Source organism: Acanthochromis polyacanthus, chromosome 2, assembly GCF_021347895.1.
Source record: "Acanthochromis polyacanthus isolate Apoly-LR-REF ecotype Palm Island chromosome 2, KAUST_Apoly_ChrSc, whole genome shotgun sequence".
NCBI classification, from domain to species: domain Eukaryota; kingdom Metazoa; phylum Chordata; class Actinopteri; family Pomacentridae; genus Acanthochromis; species Acanthochromis polyacanthus.
In genome coordinates, this window is record NC_067114.1 from 7,320,381 (window position 1) to 7,339,250 (window position 18,870).

At 41.2% G+C, this 18,870-nt stretch overlaps 2 protein-coding genes and 1 long non-coding RNA gene across 3 annotated transcripts; 2 read left to right on the forward strand and 1 right to left on the reverse strand.

Moving 5' to 3' along the window:
* Positions 1 to 165: 165 nt before the first annotated feature.
* ercc5 (excision repair cross-complementation group 5) lies at positions 166 to 13,028 on the reverse strand. The gene is made up of 15 exons (XM_022191545.2): positions 12,764 to 13,028; positions 12,466 to 12,641; positions 11,302 to 11,417; positions 10,989 to 11,090; positions 10,547 to 10,607; positions 10,045 to 10,188; positions 9,756 to 9,966; positions 7,889 to 8,821; positions 7,514 to 7,800; positions 6,350 to 6,469; positions 5,258 to 5,471; positions 4,463 to 4,607; positions 2,875 to 3,075; positions 1,806 to 1,890; positions 166 to 887 (listed from the first exon to the last, which is right to left on the reverse strand). Exons 1-15 carry the CDS (start codon positions 12,849 to 12,851, stop codon positions 357 to 359), a joined length of 3,414 nt encoding a protein of 1,137 aa, XP_022047237.1. The 5' UTR covers positions 12,852 to 13,028; the 3' UTR covers positions 166 to 356.
* On the forward strand, positions 9,935 to 12,429 carry LOC110949455 (uncharacterized). The gene is made up of 3 exons (XR_002595582.2): positions 9,935 to 10,052; positions 11,014 to 11,136; positions 11,901 to 12,429. It is a non-coding gene; the product is annotated as an uncharacterized LOC110949455 (long non-coding RNA).
* A 388-nt stretch (positions 13,029 to 13,416) lies between the features above and the next one.
* blzf1 (basic leucine zipper nuclear factor 1) lies at positions 13,417 to 18,866 on the forward strand. Its single transcript, XM_022191549.2, is given in 8 exon segments — positions 13,417 to 13,533; positions 13,860 to 13,943; positions 14,891 to 15,058; positions 15,061 to 15,350; positions 15,896 to 16,095; positions 16,340 to 16,468; positions 17,337 to 17,565; positions 17,689 to 18,866. Coding segments are annotated over 7 exon segments (1,221 nt in total). The 5' UTR covers positions 13,417 to 13,533; positions 13,860 to 13,924; the 3' UTR covers positions 17,875 to 18,866.
* Positions 18,867 to 18,870: the final 4 nt, after the last annotated feature.

Consider the following 18,870-nt stretch of genomic DNA (forward strand, 5'->3'; position numbering starts at 1 on the left):
AACAAAACGATTTAATATGTGCAGAAATACATGTTTGTGTTTAAAGCAGAGTGGCTATGTGTGAAGAAAGACCTAAAAGATGAATGAAACATAGCCAGAAAGAAATGTAAAGGATGTGTGATGCTGAAGACTTGCACCTTCAACAAATGACAAAAGACAAGAATATGTACTTCAAAGATTTTATAAAAAGTAATGCCATTTTGCTACACATAAACCTCTACACAGCAAAAAATATTTTAAATTTCATCCATCGTTTACAAAATTCATCAGTCAAGCCCATGAATATCAGATCTACTTTCACAGACATTTGACAGTGTTTTGCACTAAATACTACAATTCACGTTTATCTAAAGTCCTCACAACTTCTTCGCCCTGCCCCTTCCTCTCGTGCTTCCTCTTCCTCTCGTGCTTTTTGCTCCTCGCCCTCGTCGGCTGCCCTCAAACACAGATCTGGCTGTAACCATAGCGACTTTCTGACCGCCATCACTGTCCTCGCCTGAGCTGCTGCTGCTGCTGCTGCTGCTTCTGGTCCTCTGAGGTAGAGTTTTAGGAGATTGAGGCAAAGTCTTTCCTGAGATGGACTCCTGGCTGCTGCTGCTGACGTCTTTGAGAGACTTTAGAGGAGACTCAACCATCACCTCTGAACCTAGAAACCCTCCTCCTGCCATTACCCTCTCCTCTCCCTTCTCTCCTTCTCCTTTCTTCAGGTTCCCTTTCTTAGATTTGGCTGGGGAATGCTTTTCCTCCTCGCTGTCCTCCTCTTCCTCCTCTCCTCCTTCTCTCTCCTTTCTTTTCATGCAGGTGACGGCTCGGCGGAGTCGCTGGCTGCGGATCGCCTGCTTTTCCTGCTGCTCCATGCGGAAGAACGAGTCGATCCGGAGCTGAGTCTAAACCAAAACAGAGACAGATGAGAGCAGACAGATGACGGCAAGGCGGTTTTATTTCCTACATTACTGATGTTTAAATTCACACAGTGAAACTGGAGATATACAGGAAAGTGCGACTAAGAATAAGAGACGGTGATTCTAGTGTGCTTACAGGACGGAAGACTTAAGAAAATAAGATAAAAAAATGTAAGTCTGAATGAAGTTCTTTGGCCAGGTATTGCTCAGAAAATAGAAAATTTCAATGCCTAGCAGAAAAGCCATAAATATAATGCACTATTGAAAATACAATAAGCCCAAAAAGGACTAGAAATAAAAAGTAATGCTGGCATGCGGATCATTTCTTGCTGAAGAAACCCTTAGACTTCCAGATCATGGTTTGTTTTCAAAGTTGTTGGTTCATTTGTATTTCTGCAGAGCATATCCAACTGCTGAAGTTCTGCATCTGCACTTCCTGCCTATCTGGTGGCAGCTGTACCCTTCCTGGCTGAGAATCAGTAACTTCAGGCGTGTTACCTGCATTAAGTTCCTTGTTTTAGCCATTTTTTTCTCTGAAAAACTTTCAAATGTGCTTCCTTTATATAGACACGAAGTACAGCAACAAAAATTGTGTCTTTTAACAAAAAGCACGACCTCCATTAGTGGACCACTGGTACCAAAATGAACCAATACTCAAAATTTGTGATGTATTTTTATGGATCCAATCAATTTTTACATTTTTAATGGCTTTTTTTGTTGAATTGGTTTAGTATTTTGGCTGTGATTGTATCAAAAGAAATTGCACTTGAAAACCTAAGAGCGATTCTTAATGCAATATTTCACTAATGCATGGGGTGTCCGAAAACTTTTTTTCGCCACTGTACATTTTTAATTAAATCTCAATCACTCTGTTTTAGGAGGTTAGGAGAGTCTCACAGTTACCTGCTGGGTGTTGAGCTGCTTGATCACTGGCTGAAGAGTCTCCTCTGTTCTCCGGCTGCTCCAGCCAAAACGACTCAGACAGAACGTAAAATGCTGGTTAAAGAAACTTCATACGTTCATGAAGATACAGACAACCGCAGACACACATCCATCCATCCATCCTCTATATACCGCTTTATCCTCACTAGGGTTGCGGGGGGTGCTGGAGCCTATCCCAGCTGACTCGGGCGAAGGGGACACCCTGGACAGGTCGCCAGTCTGTCACAGGGCTATACAGACAAACAATCACTCTCGCATTCACACCTACGGGCAATTTAGAGTCATCAATTAACCTCAGCATATTTTTGGACGGTGGGAGGAAGCTGGAGTGCCCAGAGAAAACCCACGCATGCACAGAGAGAATATGCAAACTCCATGAAGAAAGATCCCAGGCCCAGGCCAGGATTTGAACCGGCGATCTTCTTGCTGCAAGGCAAGAGTGCTAACCACTGCTGCACTGTGCACCCCCCGCCCCCAGACCATAGACTGTATATATAATGGACGTAGCATCTGGCTCCAGAATTGAAGCAAACCCGGAAGTGTCAAAAACTTGCAATATCACGCCGTCCGCTAGGCCTGGCTCCAAAAAGCTTTTTCTCCATAGACCCCAATTCATTTTTGGAGAAAATAAAATTTGATAGACTGATTTTCTACAGCTCAGGATTTTTTCCCCGTTAGTTTTCATGGTCAAAATGAGAGATCAGGTGGCCGATCTTAAAATAAATCAATACTGAATTTTAAATAAATCGTTAAAGTTGGCGGAGTCAGGGGGCGTGGCTATACTTGATAGACAGCAACAGAAGCCTCTGCGGCAAAACGTGGGCGGGATAAGAGAGTTCTCAGACAATCCTGCCCCCAGTTGCTCTCCGGTCCAGTCTGTTTGATGACGCTTTTTACGTCACTGGCTCCAAAAAATCCAAAACGGCGACCAGGAAGTAGCAAAATCCGGGCTTCATTTTCTTGCCGTTGAAACCAACGGGTGACGTCACGGTTAGTTTACGCCTGCCCCAGACACACAGTGAAAGGATATTCTTTGATCATGTCGAGCTGTGGGCGTCCCCAGCTGAAGGAGCTGTCCGACTGTTCAACAGCAGGTTGCAGATAAGCCTGAGCCACCGCAGGGTTGGGAAAACCCGGGTGCAGTTTTAGGTCCCTCAGTTTCTTCTTAACCTTCGTATCCCGAGGATCAGCGGCTAAACGCTTTTTCTCCTGAGCCTCTGACCACCAGGTACTGCAGGGAGGAAGCAAAAACCAGGCAGACTCTGATAAGCCTTCAGAAATCATCAACATGTACTGGATGTTTCTAAATCAAAGAACTGACGATTTCTGCAGCCTTCAGCGGGCAAGTTTTAAAGAACTCCCCCTCAGAGTGCGGCTTTGATGCTAACGCTGCTTTGCTAGCAATTAGGTAGCTGGCTTTCACTGCAGCAGTAATACTCTCAACCTGTGTGCGGAGGGGTCACATGTACGGTCCGCGGACCGGTACCGGCCCGCCGGGGGGGTCCGTACCGGCAGGTTTTCTCAGTAATGAACATTAATAAAACAAAACTGTGCACAAAGGTCAAACATAAGCACTTAACTGACGTGCTGAAGTTGGCTGCTGCTCAGGACATGATGCCTGATACTGATGCAGGCTAAAAGATGTCAAGTTTCAGGAGCAAATATGAAGCACAAATAAATCCTGTAAAATGCTGCTTTAAACATTGTTGCCCTAGGAAAAAAAACAGTTGCTAAATTTCGCTACAAAAGTGTTTGGTTGAGTGGAATATTATTTCTAATGGATGCATCCATGTTATGTATGTAGTTTTATTTATGTATATTTTACATGTACATTTTATACATAAACAAGGCAGGTAACAACTTTACTTTCTTATCTGTGTGTATAAAATAGCTGCTACTTAAGATTTAAAGGTGTGCAGAGTTAATTTAGGTGTTCACAATTACTTCCCAGATGTGGAAAACGGACTTCAAAAATTTCTATATCTTGATAAGTTAGATTTTTTTTTTAATTCCAGGACTATGTTTTTAAGTTACACATACCTGTGGCTAAATATGTTGTGCCATTGTACAATCACTGTGATCAGTTGTAATGCACACAAATAAATGTTAAACTGAGTCATAGTGTTGTTGAAATTGCACTTACATTAATCTCTGGTTGTTTCTAATATAATTTTTAAAAGGACAATTCATTACATGTAAAGATTTTTCCAATATACTTGTTCTGCTTTGCAATAAAACGTCAGAAAAACATAGACTTATTGTTTCTTCTCGGTAATTATGCTGTAATTTTACTGGTCCAGCCCCTTTGAGATCAAATCAGGCCGTATGCGGCCCCTGGACCAAAATGAGTTTGACACCCCTGATCTAGAAGAATCGTTTTCTAAAAATGCCATGTGGTGTTTGGTTATAGGCGGCCATGTTGATTTTAGGCCTGAAAACAGCAAAAATGTCAACTATGATACAAAAAGTCCCACAATTATACATTGACTTGAATAATATTTAAGGGTGAGACTAAAAACACAATATCAATGACCTTTACTGGCACTTTTAAAAATCTGCTAACTTTTCCATCTCCATTTGTTTAGAATTAAACTAAAGCACAAAACAAACCGTCACACCTGAACTGTGTCAGCGGCTCCAAACCCGGCCCTGGAAACTCATTCAGTATCTCCATGCCGGTCACATATCCGACCCCCGGAACGCCCTCTGTGTAGTCGCTTCCGAGCAGGTAGGCCAGATTTATCATTTTAGTCCTGTCCAGGCCTGACAAAGAGAGAGAGGGGAGAGCACACGAGGTGAGATTACAGGTTGTCAGAAGGTAAAATTGACAAATGAGGAGGAGGAGAGAAACAGATTTTGCTGCCAGCCTGCCAGCCACCACCAGCGCTGACACCTGTCTCTGATATGTGTGATATTAGTTTATAAGATTCCTGCTGTGATGTGTTATCCTAGCACTATTTCAACACTTTGCTCTCCTGTTTCCGTGGGCAACAAAACAGCAAAATAACACCACCTGCAGCTGCAACCATGTGAATGAGAATGACAGTACATAAATATATAGCCTATAAACACCTTGGAGATATATATATATATATATATATATATATGTATAGACCCATATATGTCAGTCTGCAGAGGCCATCAGAAAAGATATTTCTACTGGAGTTTAACAGGAGGTTGAGTAGTTTTAAGAGATTTGATTCAACTAGAATGCCTCCAAAGTAAAACAATTAAAAAAGAAAATTGGTGAGTATTTGCATAGATGCATTTGCCACCAAAAGAGAGAAATTGTAATGGAAAATATTCATTGAACCTTTTAGAAATTCATGTAAAACAGACACCAAAGTGCGTCAAGAGATTCTAAATGTGGCCTAATTATAGACAAGCTAAATCTAATCGAAGCATTTACTGACCCAGCTGGTTCTGCAGGTCGCTGTACTGGTAGTGTTCCACGTATTTGTTCTGGCTGAAGAAGTTCTTGTAAACGTGTCGCCCTCCGAACAGCCAGACGTCCGAGTCGTCTGTGATGGTCCCGTTTGTCTGGTCGGCGCGATCCAGCGCTGCACACTGAGCCTCGGCCTCCGTCGGAGCCACCAGGAATGGCACGCCGAACAGTCGCAGCAGCTCCTGGTTTTAAGACATTTTATTACTCAGAAAGTAAAAGAAAACGACGTACAACACACAAAGTATCAAAGCTGAAGATCCAACAAGGTTACACTGCATTTCATGTTCTTTAAAGACTGATTTCTTGTTGATATTTACACCATTTGCCAAGATTTTAAATATGTTTTTAACTGCCATCGCACAATTATACCCCTTTTATTTAAACAGGCTCTGGGGATTATGTATATGTTTCTGCAGCCATCTGAGAGATGCCTTTGCTCTTAGCAGATCATTATCAAACAGCTGATGGGATTAACAAACATCAGCCACTTCCAGGGTTTTGTATCAGCGGTGAGTTTATGAAGCAGAAAATCCTGACTGCCTGTGACTTCTCAGAGTGCGACTGAACTGACAAACACACGCTAACACACAACCTGACAGACTCAAAGGAAAGACTGAAGTAAGACTGAGAGCATGAAATGGTTCTGGGAATGTCTGGCAGAGACACCTCAGGGTAACGGATCCCCCAGGCGGTCTTGCACCTGTTCTGGGTTATCAGATCTCAGCTCTGTGACAGAGGCTATGTTTGCATCGTCATCTTACTTTGTTGTTTCTGATAGAAGCTTAAAAGTCGACTATAGCCTCTGTGATTTATGTGTGTCTGCATGTGTTGATGAGATTTTATAGTGTTGTGCTCGGTTTACCTAAAGTAAGATAAGGTAAGGTTACTTTATTTATACCCATGCATAGATCTGTTTTGCAGAAGAATGATTGCATTTGGCATTCTGTTACATAACAAACATTGAAACTGACAAACAAGACAAAAGACAAACAGTGTTCCACCATTCACCACCATAGCAGCAAGAATAGGTAAAAAAAAAATCAGATAAATAACTAAATACCTGACTTTCCAAGTACATCTGTCCAGTGACTGTGTTGGCCATCCTCTCCTGCTGCTGTTTCTGTTCCCTCAGGTTGCTCTGTTCCACCTGAAGGGAGCTCTCCAGAGCCTCCAGCTCATCCTAAAGCACAACAAATACAAACATCTTTTAAAAAGCCACTGCATCAGAAAGTTAACCTGTTGAATATCTGTCTAGAATGCAGCTGACCAGCTAATACATGTGACAAATTAGCATATTCCCAAGATTTGTGTGGCTACAAAATGCATGACATACTTTCAAACTTGAAAACCAATCAGTGCAGTTTTTATTATATTTAAAACGAGATGCTTCATGAATCCAGCCACCTAAAGTCATTCACTAATTCCTGCAAAAGGACAAAACAAGTTTAGGAATATTCTCCTTCAAAAATATCAATTTCAACAAAGACTTTTCTTTTTATAATCTTGTGTTGACAAATGTGTCAGGCAGAAATCATCTGTAAGCCAGTGGGCCTGAGGTGGAATCACTTTAACATCAGCGTCTTCACATTCTTTAGTGGAAAAAAGTAAGCTGCAAATGTTTTGTTTTTTTAAAAAGGTAATTTTTCCAGGAGAATTCATCTAGATTTCTCATTTCTCATTTTTGTGTATTTTTGTGTTATCTAAACTGTAAGTTTTTGATTAAAATAACTGAATTTGGTTTGTGGTGCACCCAGCACTAAAAAAAAACTTAATTAAAAAAAAAGTTTGGACAAAACAACAACTCATACCAGAAAGTATCATTTGTGGAATCTTTGGCAACTGATCTTTTAAAATGAGGCATCAAAAATAAAATCTATGATGACTAAATGATGTTGTCTGGATACCTAATGACCATCATAATGGTTAGTTTAATTATCAGATGCTCTGACTATTATTGTGTAAACTTAATTGATCAGTTTCTTGGTATAGAAAATTTCAGAAAATCCAGAAAAATGAGCATCGTAATTCTCCAGAGTGACATGAAAATTACATTTTGAACCCCTTGTTTTGTCTTGTTGGAAGGACAGGTATGTAATATCTGACACTTTTTGTCATAAACATGATTTAAACTATTTCTAGATTAGCAGTATAACTGAAGATTAACTGTCTTAATGTCAACTAATCAAATAACAGTTTGAGCCCTACGAGTCTGACAGATACGAACCACATCAATGTTCTCCCATTCGTTGATGGCTGGAGTTTCCTCTGTTGGTCTGGATTCTGTCTCTGTCTCCTCTATCTGCTCTTCATTCTGTCTCTTTTTGTCTTTCTCTGGATTCAGAACAGCAGCTGGTTGGCTGGGAGTCTCTGTCAAACTTTCCTCTGACTCTTCTTCCTTCTTTGTCCCATCTTTGTGGACTTCATCTGTAGCTTCTTTCTCTCCAGTTATTACAGCTGAATCATCTGTATTCTCCTCTTTAAATTCTTCCTCTGACACCTCAATGAAGCTCTCTGAAAACACAGAAACAGCTCATTTTAAACATCCTCTGGTTTAAGCGATTATTAATGTGCTGTAATGTAAAACTGACAGCTACTGTACCTTCTGACTCGCTCTCCTCGCTGCTCTCTGACTTCACATTATCTCCATTCGTCTTCTCTGGAGCTTCACTGCTCTGCTTTAAGGTCACAGGATGAATTTCAGGCATTGCATCGGCAGGTTTTCCACATAACTGAGGAGAGAGATTAATGGATAATGTATCTGGACTGGATGCAGCAGCATTGTGTGGATTGTGGTCTGATTCTCTTATATTAAGCTTCTCTTGTTTCTCAGTTTGTCCCCTATTTTTTGCCCTTAAATCCTCCATCAGCTGTCCTGTCTTTGTCTCTTCCTCTGACTCCATCTCTGTCCTGGGAGGTTGCTGCAGCGCCGCCAAGCGAAGTTCTCTGTTTCTCTGTCCAATCACTTCCTCCATCTCATCCTCAGAGCTGCTAACTAACAAACTGTCCCTGACATCTGAGCTTTGACCTGCTGGGTTCCTCTTAAAATCCGATGTTCCTTTAGGTGAAGGTTCCGTCTCTTCCTCTGAGCTGCTGATGAGCACTTGTGGAACAGGATGATGAATATCTGCCTTTACTTTTATGGCTGAGCTACTTATTCGGGTCATACATTCAGCTGCTCCATCTTCTTCATCATTCAGAGCCTGTTGGATGGCCAGCAGTGTACGAGGAGACACGCTACCATCTTCCTTACGCTGGTCCACCTTCTCCTCATCTGAGCTGTCGTTCATAGCAGCCTGGATTGCCGTGCGTGTCCGAGGCGAGGGCGGCGATGTGTCGCCCACAGACGGTTTTGAAACCGATGGTTTGGAGTCTTCTGAGGAGGTAGTCTGCGCTTCCTCGTCTTCCTCACAGATGGGACGCCACAGAGGCTTGGGTTTGTCCGCCACCCGCCTTCTGCAGCCTGACAGGGAGCTCCCAGACCAGGGTGAAACTGCAGGTTGGCTCTCAGGGGCACTCTCATTCTTTTTGGAGCCTATAGAGACAAAGTGGAGTGGCCTTTTAGAAATGCAAACATACACATGCTTGTATTTTACAGTTTCAGACTCAAGTATCCAGTTTGTTTAACAAAAAAAAAAACTTTTAAAGGGACCAAATTGTTAAAATTTTGCAACAATTACTGTCTAAAACACACCAAAAGATTATAGATTCATCTCCAAACTTCAAGGGACAACCACTGTTTTCTATTTTTAGAAGGCACCAAATGCAGTAAAATTGTATCAGAGGGTCAATATATAATTAAGGGACTTTTGAAGTCCATGGGATAAAGTTAAAAAAAATAATGTTTTTTTATGTTCATTATGATCATGTCTTTACAAATTCCATAATTATTTATTATGGAAACAATCACTTATTAATAAAAAATGACTGGATATCACTAAAATGTCAACTAAATAACCGTCCAAATTTAATAACAATTGGCTTAAAATGAGCTTATTGAAAAATTGTTTTGATTGTGTTCTTTTAATTAAATTGAGATAATCATGACAATTTTTTTGGCAATATATCAAATTTTATATGGAAAATAAATTGCATCTGTGTCCGAGAAATCCAACTAATTTACCCATTACAAAAACGCCTCTCAATGAAATGTGCTAATTCCAGATCACATGACCTGCTCCACATGATGTCATTTCCTCCTGAGGTAAAGACTGGCAAGACTCCAAAGCTTTCTTAGTTATTTAAAATAAAGTAGTGTGTGAGTCAAGTGTGGATTTATGGCATGTCAACAGGTTTACTACAATATCTTTATAAATAACCTTCAATTTCATAACAGAAAAAAATATCAACTATGATACCTGTCAACTATGTTACAAAAAGTCCCATGATTATATATTGACCCAATAAATCATTCATAAGAATCATCTGAGTGCCATAACAGTGTAAATATGACATCACAGCCGCCTCACCTTTAATAAGAATATAATGTGAATGGTCTTCTGAAACCAGTCGCTGTGATTCTACGCTGTGGCTCTGCTGATCTCCGTCCTCTTGGTAAAGCTGTGGAGCGCTGCCAGCACTCCGCTGATTCATCTCCTTCTCTACGCCCTCCAGATGTTGGTTCAGCTTGTTCCTCTGCAGCAGGCCAGCCAACTGGTACTGGGAAAAATCTCCAGAGCGCTGCAAAGGAGAGAACAGAAGTCAGTGAAGTCAGTGCTGTGAGGAGGAAACGGGAGCGTGAACGAGTGCAAGCCGTACCTCTGGAGGTTTGTGAATCAAGGTCCGACGTCTTTTGGAGAACTCTTTCATGTCTTTGAGAATCTCGTGTTTCATTTCAGGAGGAAGACTTGCAAACTCCTCTGAGTTGATGTCCACTGAGTTTGTTTCTCCACGCAGTCCTCCCTGAAACACAATGAAGAATCTGGCTTCAAATGTCAGTTATCAAAGAGGACATTTCAGGAAAGCCTGACCGATGAAGCCAACCAGCATAGAAACACTGGTGTAATATGATTATTTATTTTGAACATAGCACATAGGATAGTTTAAAGACAAAATAAGTTGAAAGAAAACAAGACCAAACAACTTCCTTGTTGATTTAAAACCATGACAGCCAGAAACACAGCTGGATCCAAAAAAAAAAAAAACAATCAAGCAAAATCCTTCAGAATATCTTACCTCTTATTACCAAAATTATACTGATGCATCATCAGTTACAACAAACTACTGTGTGGTTGTGATGGTAGATTTTTGGTAATTTTACCTGATACATATAATAACTGTCTTCTGTCTCCTCCCCTTCACTTTGTTCCTCCTCTTCTGAACTGCGAGGAGAAAGCATTGAAAATATTGCAGTGCTTTCATTAGAGATGAAATAACTGGAATATAAATAAATGAAAAAAGTGCTCTTTCATGCACAGCTGACATTAACTTGTGATTAATTCAAGGAAACTGGTGTTTAGTTATTTTTGAGCTCTGTTTATACAAAGTAAACAATACCGTCAATTATTTCACATTATGAAAAGAAAGCCATTTGTTTTTCTAGAGCCTCTGACTCTACAATCATACATGTGGAGGCAAGAAGCTTTCCAGCCTCCTCAGTGTTAGCAAAGGTTGGTTGGAAAACTCTGGTGTTATTATGACTGAATTATTTGCCACTTTGTCTATGATAAAAAGTAAACAGCAACCTTTCCCAGACCACTGACCTGCTTTTGTCCTTCTCCTCTGCAGGTGGCAGGGCTGGCAGAACATACATGTCGTCCACCTCATCTCTCCTCACACTCGAGAGGCTGGGAAGAGGATCCTTACTGTGACAGGAAAGAAACATCTGAGAATACAGTAATTCTGGGAGAGGTATGTTTAGACAGGACATAGGAAAAAAGCAAGATAGAGCAGAAACAGGTGGAAGATCTAGCAGAATTTGTTTTGCACCTAGTGTTGGGATGTTAAAGCTGTTCCTGAGGATGTGCTAACTTTCATTTGCCTTCCCTACACCGCTACACTTCCCCCGTCCCATACCTGTGATCTCCAAGTGCAGCTTTGATAGCTTGTCTCTTAAGGAATGTTTTGAGAAGCTTCTCATTGGTCTGTTTGGACTCATGGGTCAACTCCTCCTTCCTCTGCCTCCTCAGAGCCTGGAGGAAAAGCAATGTTGAATGAAAGCAGTGATAGGAATCGTACCACTGTGGTGGCAAAATCCTGATTCTGTTCATTTTGGTTAGAAAACTAAAGCCATTCTTGGACTGTAAAGGAGGTGATGGTTGCTGAATACCATTAATTGTTCAAGGAATGGTTCCTTGTTTGAGAGCTGTAGCTGCTGCTGCTTTAATGGTTGAAAAGAAACAAACCATAGTATTAGGACATCCACTTATATTGCATACTACACATGGAGTTAATATCATCACGGCCAATCATCCTCCATAACCACCATCACTATTTCTGAACAAAACATTCCCCTTTTATTGGCAGTTACCAACCTTGGTGTGAGACTGAACCCTCACCTGACATTCAACAACCACATTAAACATCTGTGCAAGTCTTCATATTTCCACCTCAGAAATATTGCTAAACTCCGTCCCACCCTCACCCTCACTCATCCACGCCTGTGTCTCCTCCAGGCTGGACGACTGCAACTCATTTCACATCGGAATCCCTAGCAAGAGCCTGCAAAAGCTCCAATACATTCAAAACAGTGCTGCTCGGATCCTCTTTTCGCTCCGCTGGCTTCCGTCTCCTTCAGAATCCAGTACAAAATCGCTCTCCTCACCCATCACTGTATTCATGGCGATGCCCCAGACTACATCAAAGAACTCCTCTGCCACCAATCATCCAAAAGAAACCTCCACACTAATAATTGTCACCTCCTCCGCCTGCCCAGAACCAAGCTCCAGGTCATGGGAGACTCAGCCGCCCCTCACATCTGGAACTCCCTTCCTGACTCCTGAGAGCTCCACAGACAATAAAACACTTTTTAAAAAAAGGCTTAAAGACCTTTCTTGTAAACAAACCTTGTAAGTAAACATTTCCCTGATATTTATACTTTACCTTTTTGTTTTGTTTTTATCATTTTCTATCTTTTATGTAGCACTTTGAGATTTTGGAGAAACGAAAAGTGCATTACAAATAAATGGATTATTATTAAAACAAGGATCGTGTGGTTCTCTAGAAACCATTAGGGCTTACCAAGGTCTGCTTCTTCAGCAGCGGTGCGTCTCCATCAAACACAAACACCGGCCTGATGCGGAAGAAGAGCAGCTTACAGATGCGGTGGAAGAGAGTGAGAAGATGTGCATTCTGGACACTGTTGCCTTCACGGTCCCTCACCCCCTTCACTGCCTGGTTCAGCCATATACTGATGTCTGGGAGTATCTGGTTAAGGGTAATACAATACTATACACAAATAAAGTAGAAGTGACAGGGCTGTCTTACAACCATGTAAAACAAACAGAAAGATAAACAGATCATCCTCAGATCAGGATACCAACAGCGAGGATCTTCCCCTCCAGTGTCTCGGGGTTGATGGGCTTTCCTGTGCTCTCCAGCAGCCTCCACAGTCCGTGAACTCCCATAGCAGCAACAAAGAGCCCAAAACTCACCAAAATGTGAAAAAAAACTGACAAGTCCACTATGAGTGACTAATCTAAGCACTTTCGCCAAAACAACTAGAGCACAAAAAGAAATACATCTTATCTTCGTTTGTAGCAATCGTTTTTATGTCCGTAAAGCAAACACTGACTGCGCACAGAGGTTCCGCAATATTTTGGTCGTGTCTATTTGGCGGTTACACCACCGGTATTTGCTGGCATTCACTTTCCGATCCCTAATCAGCCCCAAATTTGGTTTCTGGTGTGAGGAATCGGAAGAATAACACAGAAACTGATTGCAGATCAGTACTGAATGGCGTGATGGAGCCGGGATTGTATGCGATTTCGGGTGTTATTTTCCCGGGTAGGGTCTTCCAGGCTATCATGTATAACAGTATTGCTGAGACAAAATTCATATTTTATGAACAGTATCACAAATTCTCACGAATAAAGTTAAAAAAAAAGTTTTAAATTTGATTTACTAAAGGTATATTGCCTTCAGCTGGTACATTTGCAAGAGAGCAGCGGTATTGTCACAAGAAGTTTTGCCTGACAAGCAAATCTCAGGGCATTTATAGATGCTCTCTATCATGAGAGCCAACTGTGTCCGGTGACAAAACAAACAGCCTGCAGCTTACAGCGAAGAGGGTGGCTGCATTCTTACCCGGTATGTCATCTAATAATTAGTCTGAGTCGTCGAATTTGGCCCTCTTATACTGAGGAATGTCTTTTGTTGCCTCACCCTGATATTTACTATAACTTGGGTTGTTAAATATTCCGTTAACTGCTCCTTACCGTCAACGCTATTCACAGAAACAGCTAACGTTAGCAAGTTAGCTTATCAGCTACCTGCCGTTATCGCGCAACGTTATCGATACCTCAGCTGTTAAACCTGGTCTTTGACTGGCGGCCTTCCTTTATTTCTGCCACAAACAACAAATATTACGAAGATTAAAAACAAAACACTTTTTTTTCAACTGGTAAATTTCACAGGGCGAAGAGTCAACAGGGTTTTCCCTAAACTACAGACTTCCTTCTCATCTGACACCACCTCCACCATGACTGCTACTGTAAGAAGTAAGTATTTATTGTTTAATCTCTACTATTTACAATTAACTCAGTTGTATTGGTGTCATAAAGCTACAAAGCTCTTGTCTGAGTGGTCAGAGACTCCATTTATTCAAGACATACAGTAATCTATTGTTATTCATTGTCTTCCTTTAATTTAGATGTCTTTTACACCTGTTGTCAAAACCAGAGTTTCACATCTCACACCTAGATATCTAATCAATCTTCTTAATAAAATAACCCAAACTTCTCCACAGTTTTATGTTGTCTACACTAGAGCTGCAATGATGGATTGATTAAACAAATTGTTGTCAACTATCCTGACAATCCTCAGATTTCAGCTTCTTAAATAATGTTATTTTGTTGTTGCTTTACTTCTCCATGACAGCAAACTGATTACCTTTGGGTTGTAGACAAAATTAGACATTTAAGGATGTCGTCTTGGGCTTTGGGAAACATTTTAAACATTTTTTTTGCCATTTTCTGGACAAAACAACAAACTGATCAATTGATGGGGAAACTATTTGACAGCTGTACAAGAAATTGCCTAAATACAAAACATCAAAAAGCTGGATTTTTTTTGTTAACTCGGGCACCATCTGATCAAAGAAATGTTTAATAAGATTTTGAATCTAATCAGTTGCAAATGCTGCTGGAAAGGAACTGTGTGGATCATACCTTGGCTTTTGCTTGACATTTATTAGTATACGTTGTTTTAAACTTTAAAGTCTTGTATTGCAGTACAAGGCAAGGTAGCTAAATGCTCATCCAAGACACATCAGCATTACTAAACCATTCATGACACATCCATCTACTCAAACTTGTACATCTTTGTCCCATTGCATCACCAGTGTTATATTCATTACACTTGCATTTCGGGAAGCACATTGGGGATTGGAATACTCAGGATACATTTAGGTGCAAAGGGTCAAAACTGCTTCATTTCTGTCTTCCAGATTCTGCCAGTGTACCTGTCAGAGGTGCTGGCGATGGCATGGAAACAGAAAAACCAGCAGCCACCCTGGAGATTAACACAGACTCCCCGCCACCGGGTCCATCTGAAGTTCCCCTCCTGAAGATAGCTAGCCCAAAGCACAGCCCCAAATCTATCCATTCAGCACCTCCTCCTGCCCCCAGCCTCTTGGGGTGCTCCACCTGGGCAAGGTTAGTCGAGAGGCCTGTACAGAGGTGGAGGCTGTGAGGATCGTCGTCCCACGCGCCGCGATTAGCCGGAGCAGCCGCACAGGACCCACTGAGGCCAAAGGAGAGGCCGGACAACATACTGAGGAGCAGGGCTCTCCTCCTCTGCCTCTGGTGGAGGACTGGAGAGGACAGCTGGAGAAGCTTCAGAACTCTGAACGCAGGCTGCTGCAGGACAAGGAAGGCCTCTGCAATCAGCTCCGTGTGCAGACAGAGGTAACAGACTCGTATTGTTTAAATGTTCGACATGCTAAGCTTTGCACAGACAGCTGTTGCTGTTTCTTTAAAGTGTAAAGAAAAGGCAAGAGTAGTTATTTGTAACGTTATAAATGGATTTTCATGTTTTATATAAAATTTCTTCATTTATTCTGTCTGAAGAAAATACAATAAACACAAGACAACAAAAATAATAATTATTATAATAACAGAAGAACATTCACAAAGTGCTTTGACAGGTAGAACATAGTGATAAAAGAGGACTTTACTGGAACACAAGTCTATAAAGTGGATTTTCAGAAGTGATTTAAAATAATTTAGTGATTCAGCAAGCCTTTTCTCCTCAGGCATGTTGTTCCAAAGCCAAGGGGCCCAGATGGAGAAGGCAAAGTGTCACTTATTTGATTTGAAAGAAGTATTTTTTTAAACAATCTTTTTAGAGATGAAGTGTTTTAAAATGTAAAAATAAAACAGTTTCAGTTTGTTATCCATGTTTTCAGCGGTGAATGAAGCTTTCATTGACTTGCAGTAATTCTTTCTGTCAGGTGAACCGTGAGCTAAAGAAACTGTTAGTGGCGTCAGTGGGCGATGACCTTCAGTATCACTTTGAGCGCCTGGCACGAGAGAAAAACCAGCTGATTTTGGAGAACGAGGCTCTGGGCCGAAGTCTGGCACACACCGCAGAACAGCTGGAGCGAATGAGCATCCAGTGCGATGTTTGGAGGAGCAAGTTCCTGGCCAGCAGGTATGGGATGCACAAAGTAATTTAGTCCTAAATGGAAATGGATAGAAATTGCAATGGAAGATGGAAGGCGATGGGAGGTTTTGTTTCTGCACCAGTTGCTGTCAGCTCATCTAGTTTTTGAAAGAAGCATTTATCAAGGACATTTAAGATTAGTGGGAGGAAAACCAGTAAAATCAAAACATGCTTCTGCTATGATTACCTTTATTACACTGAATAATCTCTTATGTCAATTATGTGTCTTCAGAGTCATGGCAGAGGAACTGACAAATGCCAGAGCAGCTCTGCAGCGACAGACCAGAGAGGCACAAGGAGCGATTCAAGACCTGCTGTTAGAAAGAGAAGAGTTCTCCAGGGACATGATGCTCACCCACAGGTAACATAATGGTTGACTCATAATTGTGAAGGAAAAATTACTCTTTCCCCTGCTGAGGACATCCCAGAATATGATGCAGGTTGCATCTGCCAACTACAGTCACCAGTCACCTTAAATCAAGTTGTAGAACCTATAGATCCCCTCAGATTGAACCCTGTTCCTATTTGCTTCTCCCAAACTGATGCTGGGAGCACATTCAGGCCCTCTTTGTCCCTAATATGACCCTGAGAAAGGCAGATGCTGCAACAGAAGATAAATGAGAGAGAGACAACTGCTGTAAGAAAAACATGACTTGGTTAAGATTTGATATTGTTTAGTCTAATGTTACAGACTAGACGAGTTGTCTCCATATTGGACCGTAATCTAAATATGGCATTCCTCCCAAGTCAGTATATACCCCAGGTTGAAGAAAATCCTCAGAATTGATGCTGCCAGTGCTCACATCACTGTGTTGCTCGTATCACTTCTCCTGATGTCTTATTCTCAACATCAGCCATCTGAGTCTCCAGAGTGTCTCTGAGTATGTCTCCTCTTCGTCTCTCCACATCGCAGAATTCCTTAACAATAATGGCTCACAACTTTAAAATTTCCAAGTTCAGATGATAGAATAACCAACCTTAGTAAAATGAACACACAAGGTTGAAGGTTCACAATTATGACACTGATGCTAAAACATGAATAAAAGACCAATGACAAATCTGCTTCAGTGGTCCATTTCAGAATGCTAATATGTGAGCTAGTGGTGCCTATATGGTACAACTGAAAGGACAAATGTAAAGGTTGTTCAAGAGTTTGTTAACCTCTCTATCCCCCATGTTGTCATGATGATGAGGCTCAGTGTTGATGTTGCACGTTGTTGTGTCCTCAGGTCTCTGGAGCAGCTCCTGGTGTCTCTGCAGTGGGGCAGACAGCAGACGTATTACCCCAGCGCACAGCCTCTCAGCACAGGAGAGCTGGCAGCAGCCAATCACAAGCTAGCAGACGCCATCAACTCCCACCTGCTGGGCAACAGCAGCGGCAGCAGCAGTGTGGTGAAGAGCGGCAGCGCGACAGCTGAGCAGCTTTGCAGCACACCGGCCGAGAAGATGGCTGAGAAGGTACCAGATATATCACTGTACAAATCTTAGCAACCTTTGAAGATTCATCTCAAAGTTAGTATAGTTTTTGATACTTGTGAGACAATCCAGAGATTCACAAATATTACCTGCTTTCTTTCTCAGGTGTTGAAGATTTTAGATCCAATATCCTGCTCTGACAACAAGGCAGAATCTCCACTCAGCGACGCCGCAGCTTCAAACTTCCTCAACAGCAAGAAGAGCATCGGAAGGTTCCACCCTTACACCCGCTATGAGAACATTACCTTTAACTGCTGCGAGCGCTGTACTGGAGACATCCTGGTGCTGTAGTAGTTAAAGAGAGGCAAAAACATCCTCGTTCGACACAAATGCAGCATTGAGGCTTATTTTAAATGACTCGGTGTTACTCTGGGTGATGCTGATGCTCTGTGTTCAGTGACTTTTTTTAGTGAACGGCAAAAGTTGGCTGCTCACGTTTGTCAACCTGCTGTTTGTTTGACTGTATTATGACTTGAAAACAGTTACACGATAAAATGGAGTTGATCTTCAAGAATCATAATGAGATAAAGATGAAAACAGAAAACATTTCAGAGCCATTTCAGCCTGGTTTGAACCATGAAAAGTTTAGCACCGGGATGTGATATCAGGGTGAGTCAGTGTTACAGGGTGAATAGACACTTTTAGGGCGTCTGCTTGCTCAAACTTGAACGTTAGCTAGTGTGTATCTAGTTCTATTTGCACACGCTGATATTCAGAATTTACTGAGCAAACAGGCTGTAATGATGTAAAGTATGAGAAGCTAAACAGCCTCCAGTGAGTTTAACAAAAGATAATGCACTACTTGCACTGTGACTGTACTCAAAATTAAGTCAGGAGTTGCCCCAGTTCCTCTGTATCATGGTGCTATCATTTTATGAATATGTTTGAATATATTTTGTATAGTACATGCTGTAAATGCACCATAATATACATTCAGTATTTTAAAGGTGAATTGATGGTACAACAGATTATTGCTGTACGGTGGTATTGATTTGTTTTTACTGAGTATTCATTTGGGTGATATTTTTTGTTCATTTCATTATTTAAAAAAACATTAAGGACTATGTTATACTTTTTTGCCTCTGAATCCACTATTATGAGTAATAGTGTAGTAATATATTGCCTTTATGTGATTTTCTTTTGGTTTATTTCAGGAACTATCTGAAAAGATTTGCTCTGTGCAGAAATTTCAATGGTGTCATTAACAGTAAAAGTACACCACAAAAGTATTTATACAGAATGTGTTTGATGTCAGAATAAAATAAAGACCAAAGTAGTTTCTACCTT

Coding starts and splice junctions, on each gene's coding strand:
- ercc5 (XM_022191545.2), bottom strand. CDS start 12,851: ATGGGAGTTCACGGACTGTGGAGGCTGCTGGAGAGCACAGGAAAGCCC. Junction 8,822..9,755: donor ACATTATATTCTTATTAAAG/GTGAGGCGGCTG, acceptor TTGTCTCTATAG/GCTCCAAAAAGAATGAGAGT. Junction 888..1,805: donor AGCAGCTCAACACCCAGCAG/GTAACTGTGAGA, acceptor GTTTTGGTTTAG/ACTCAGCTCCGGATCGACTC.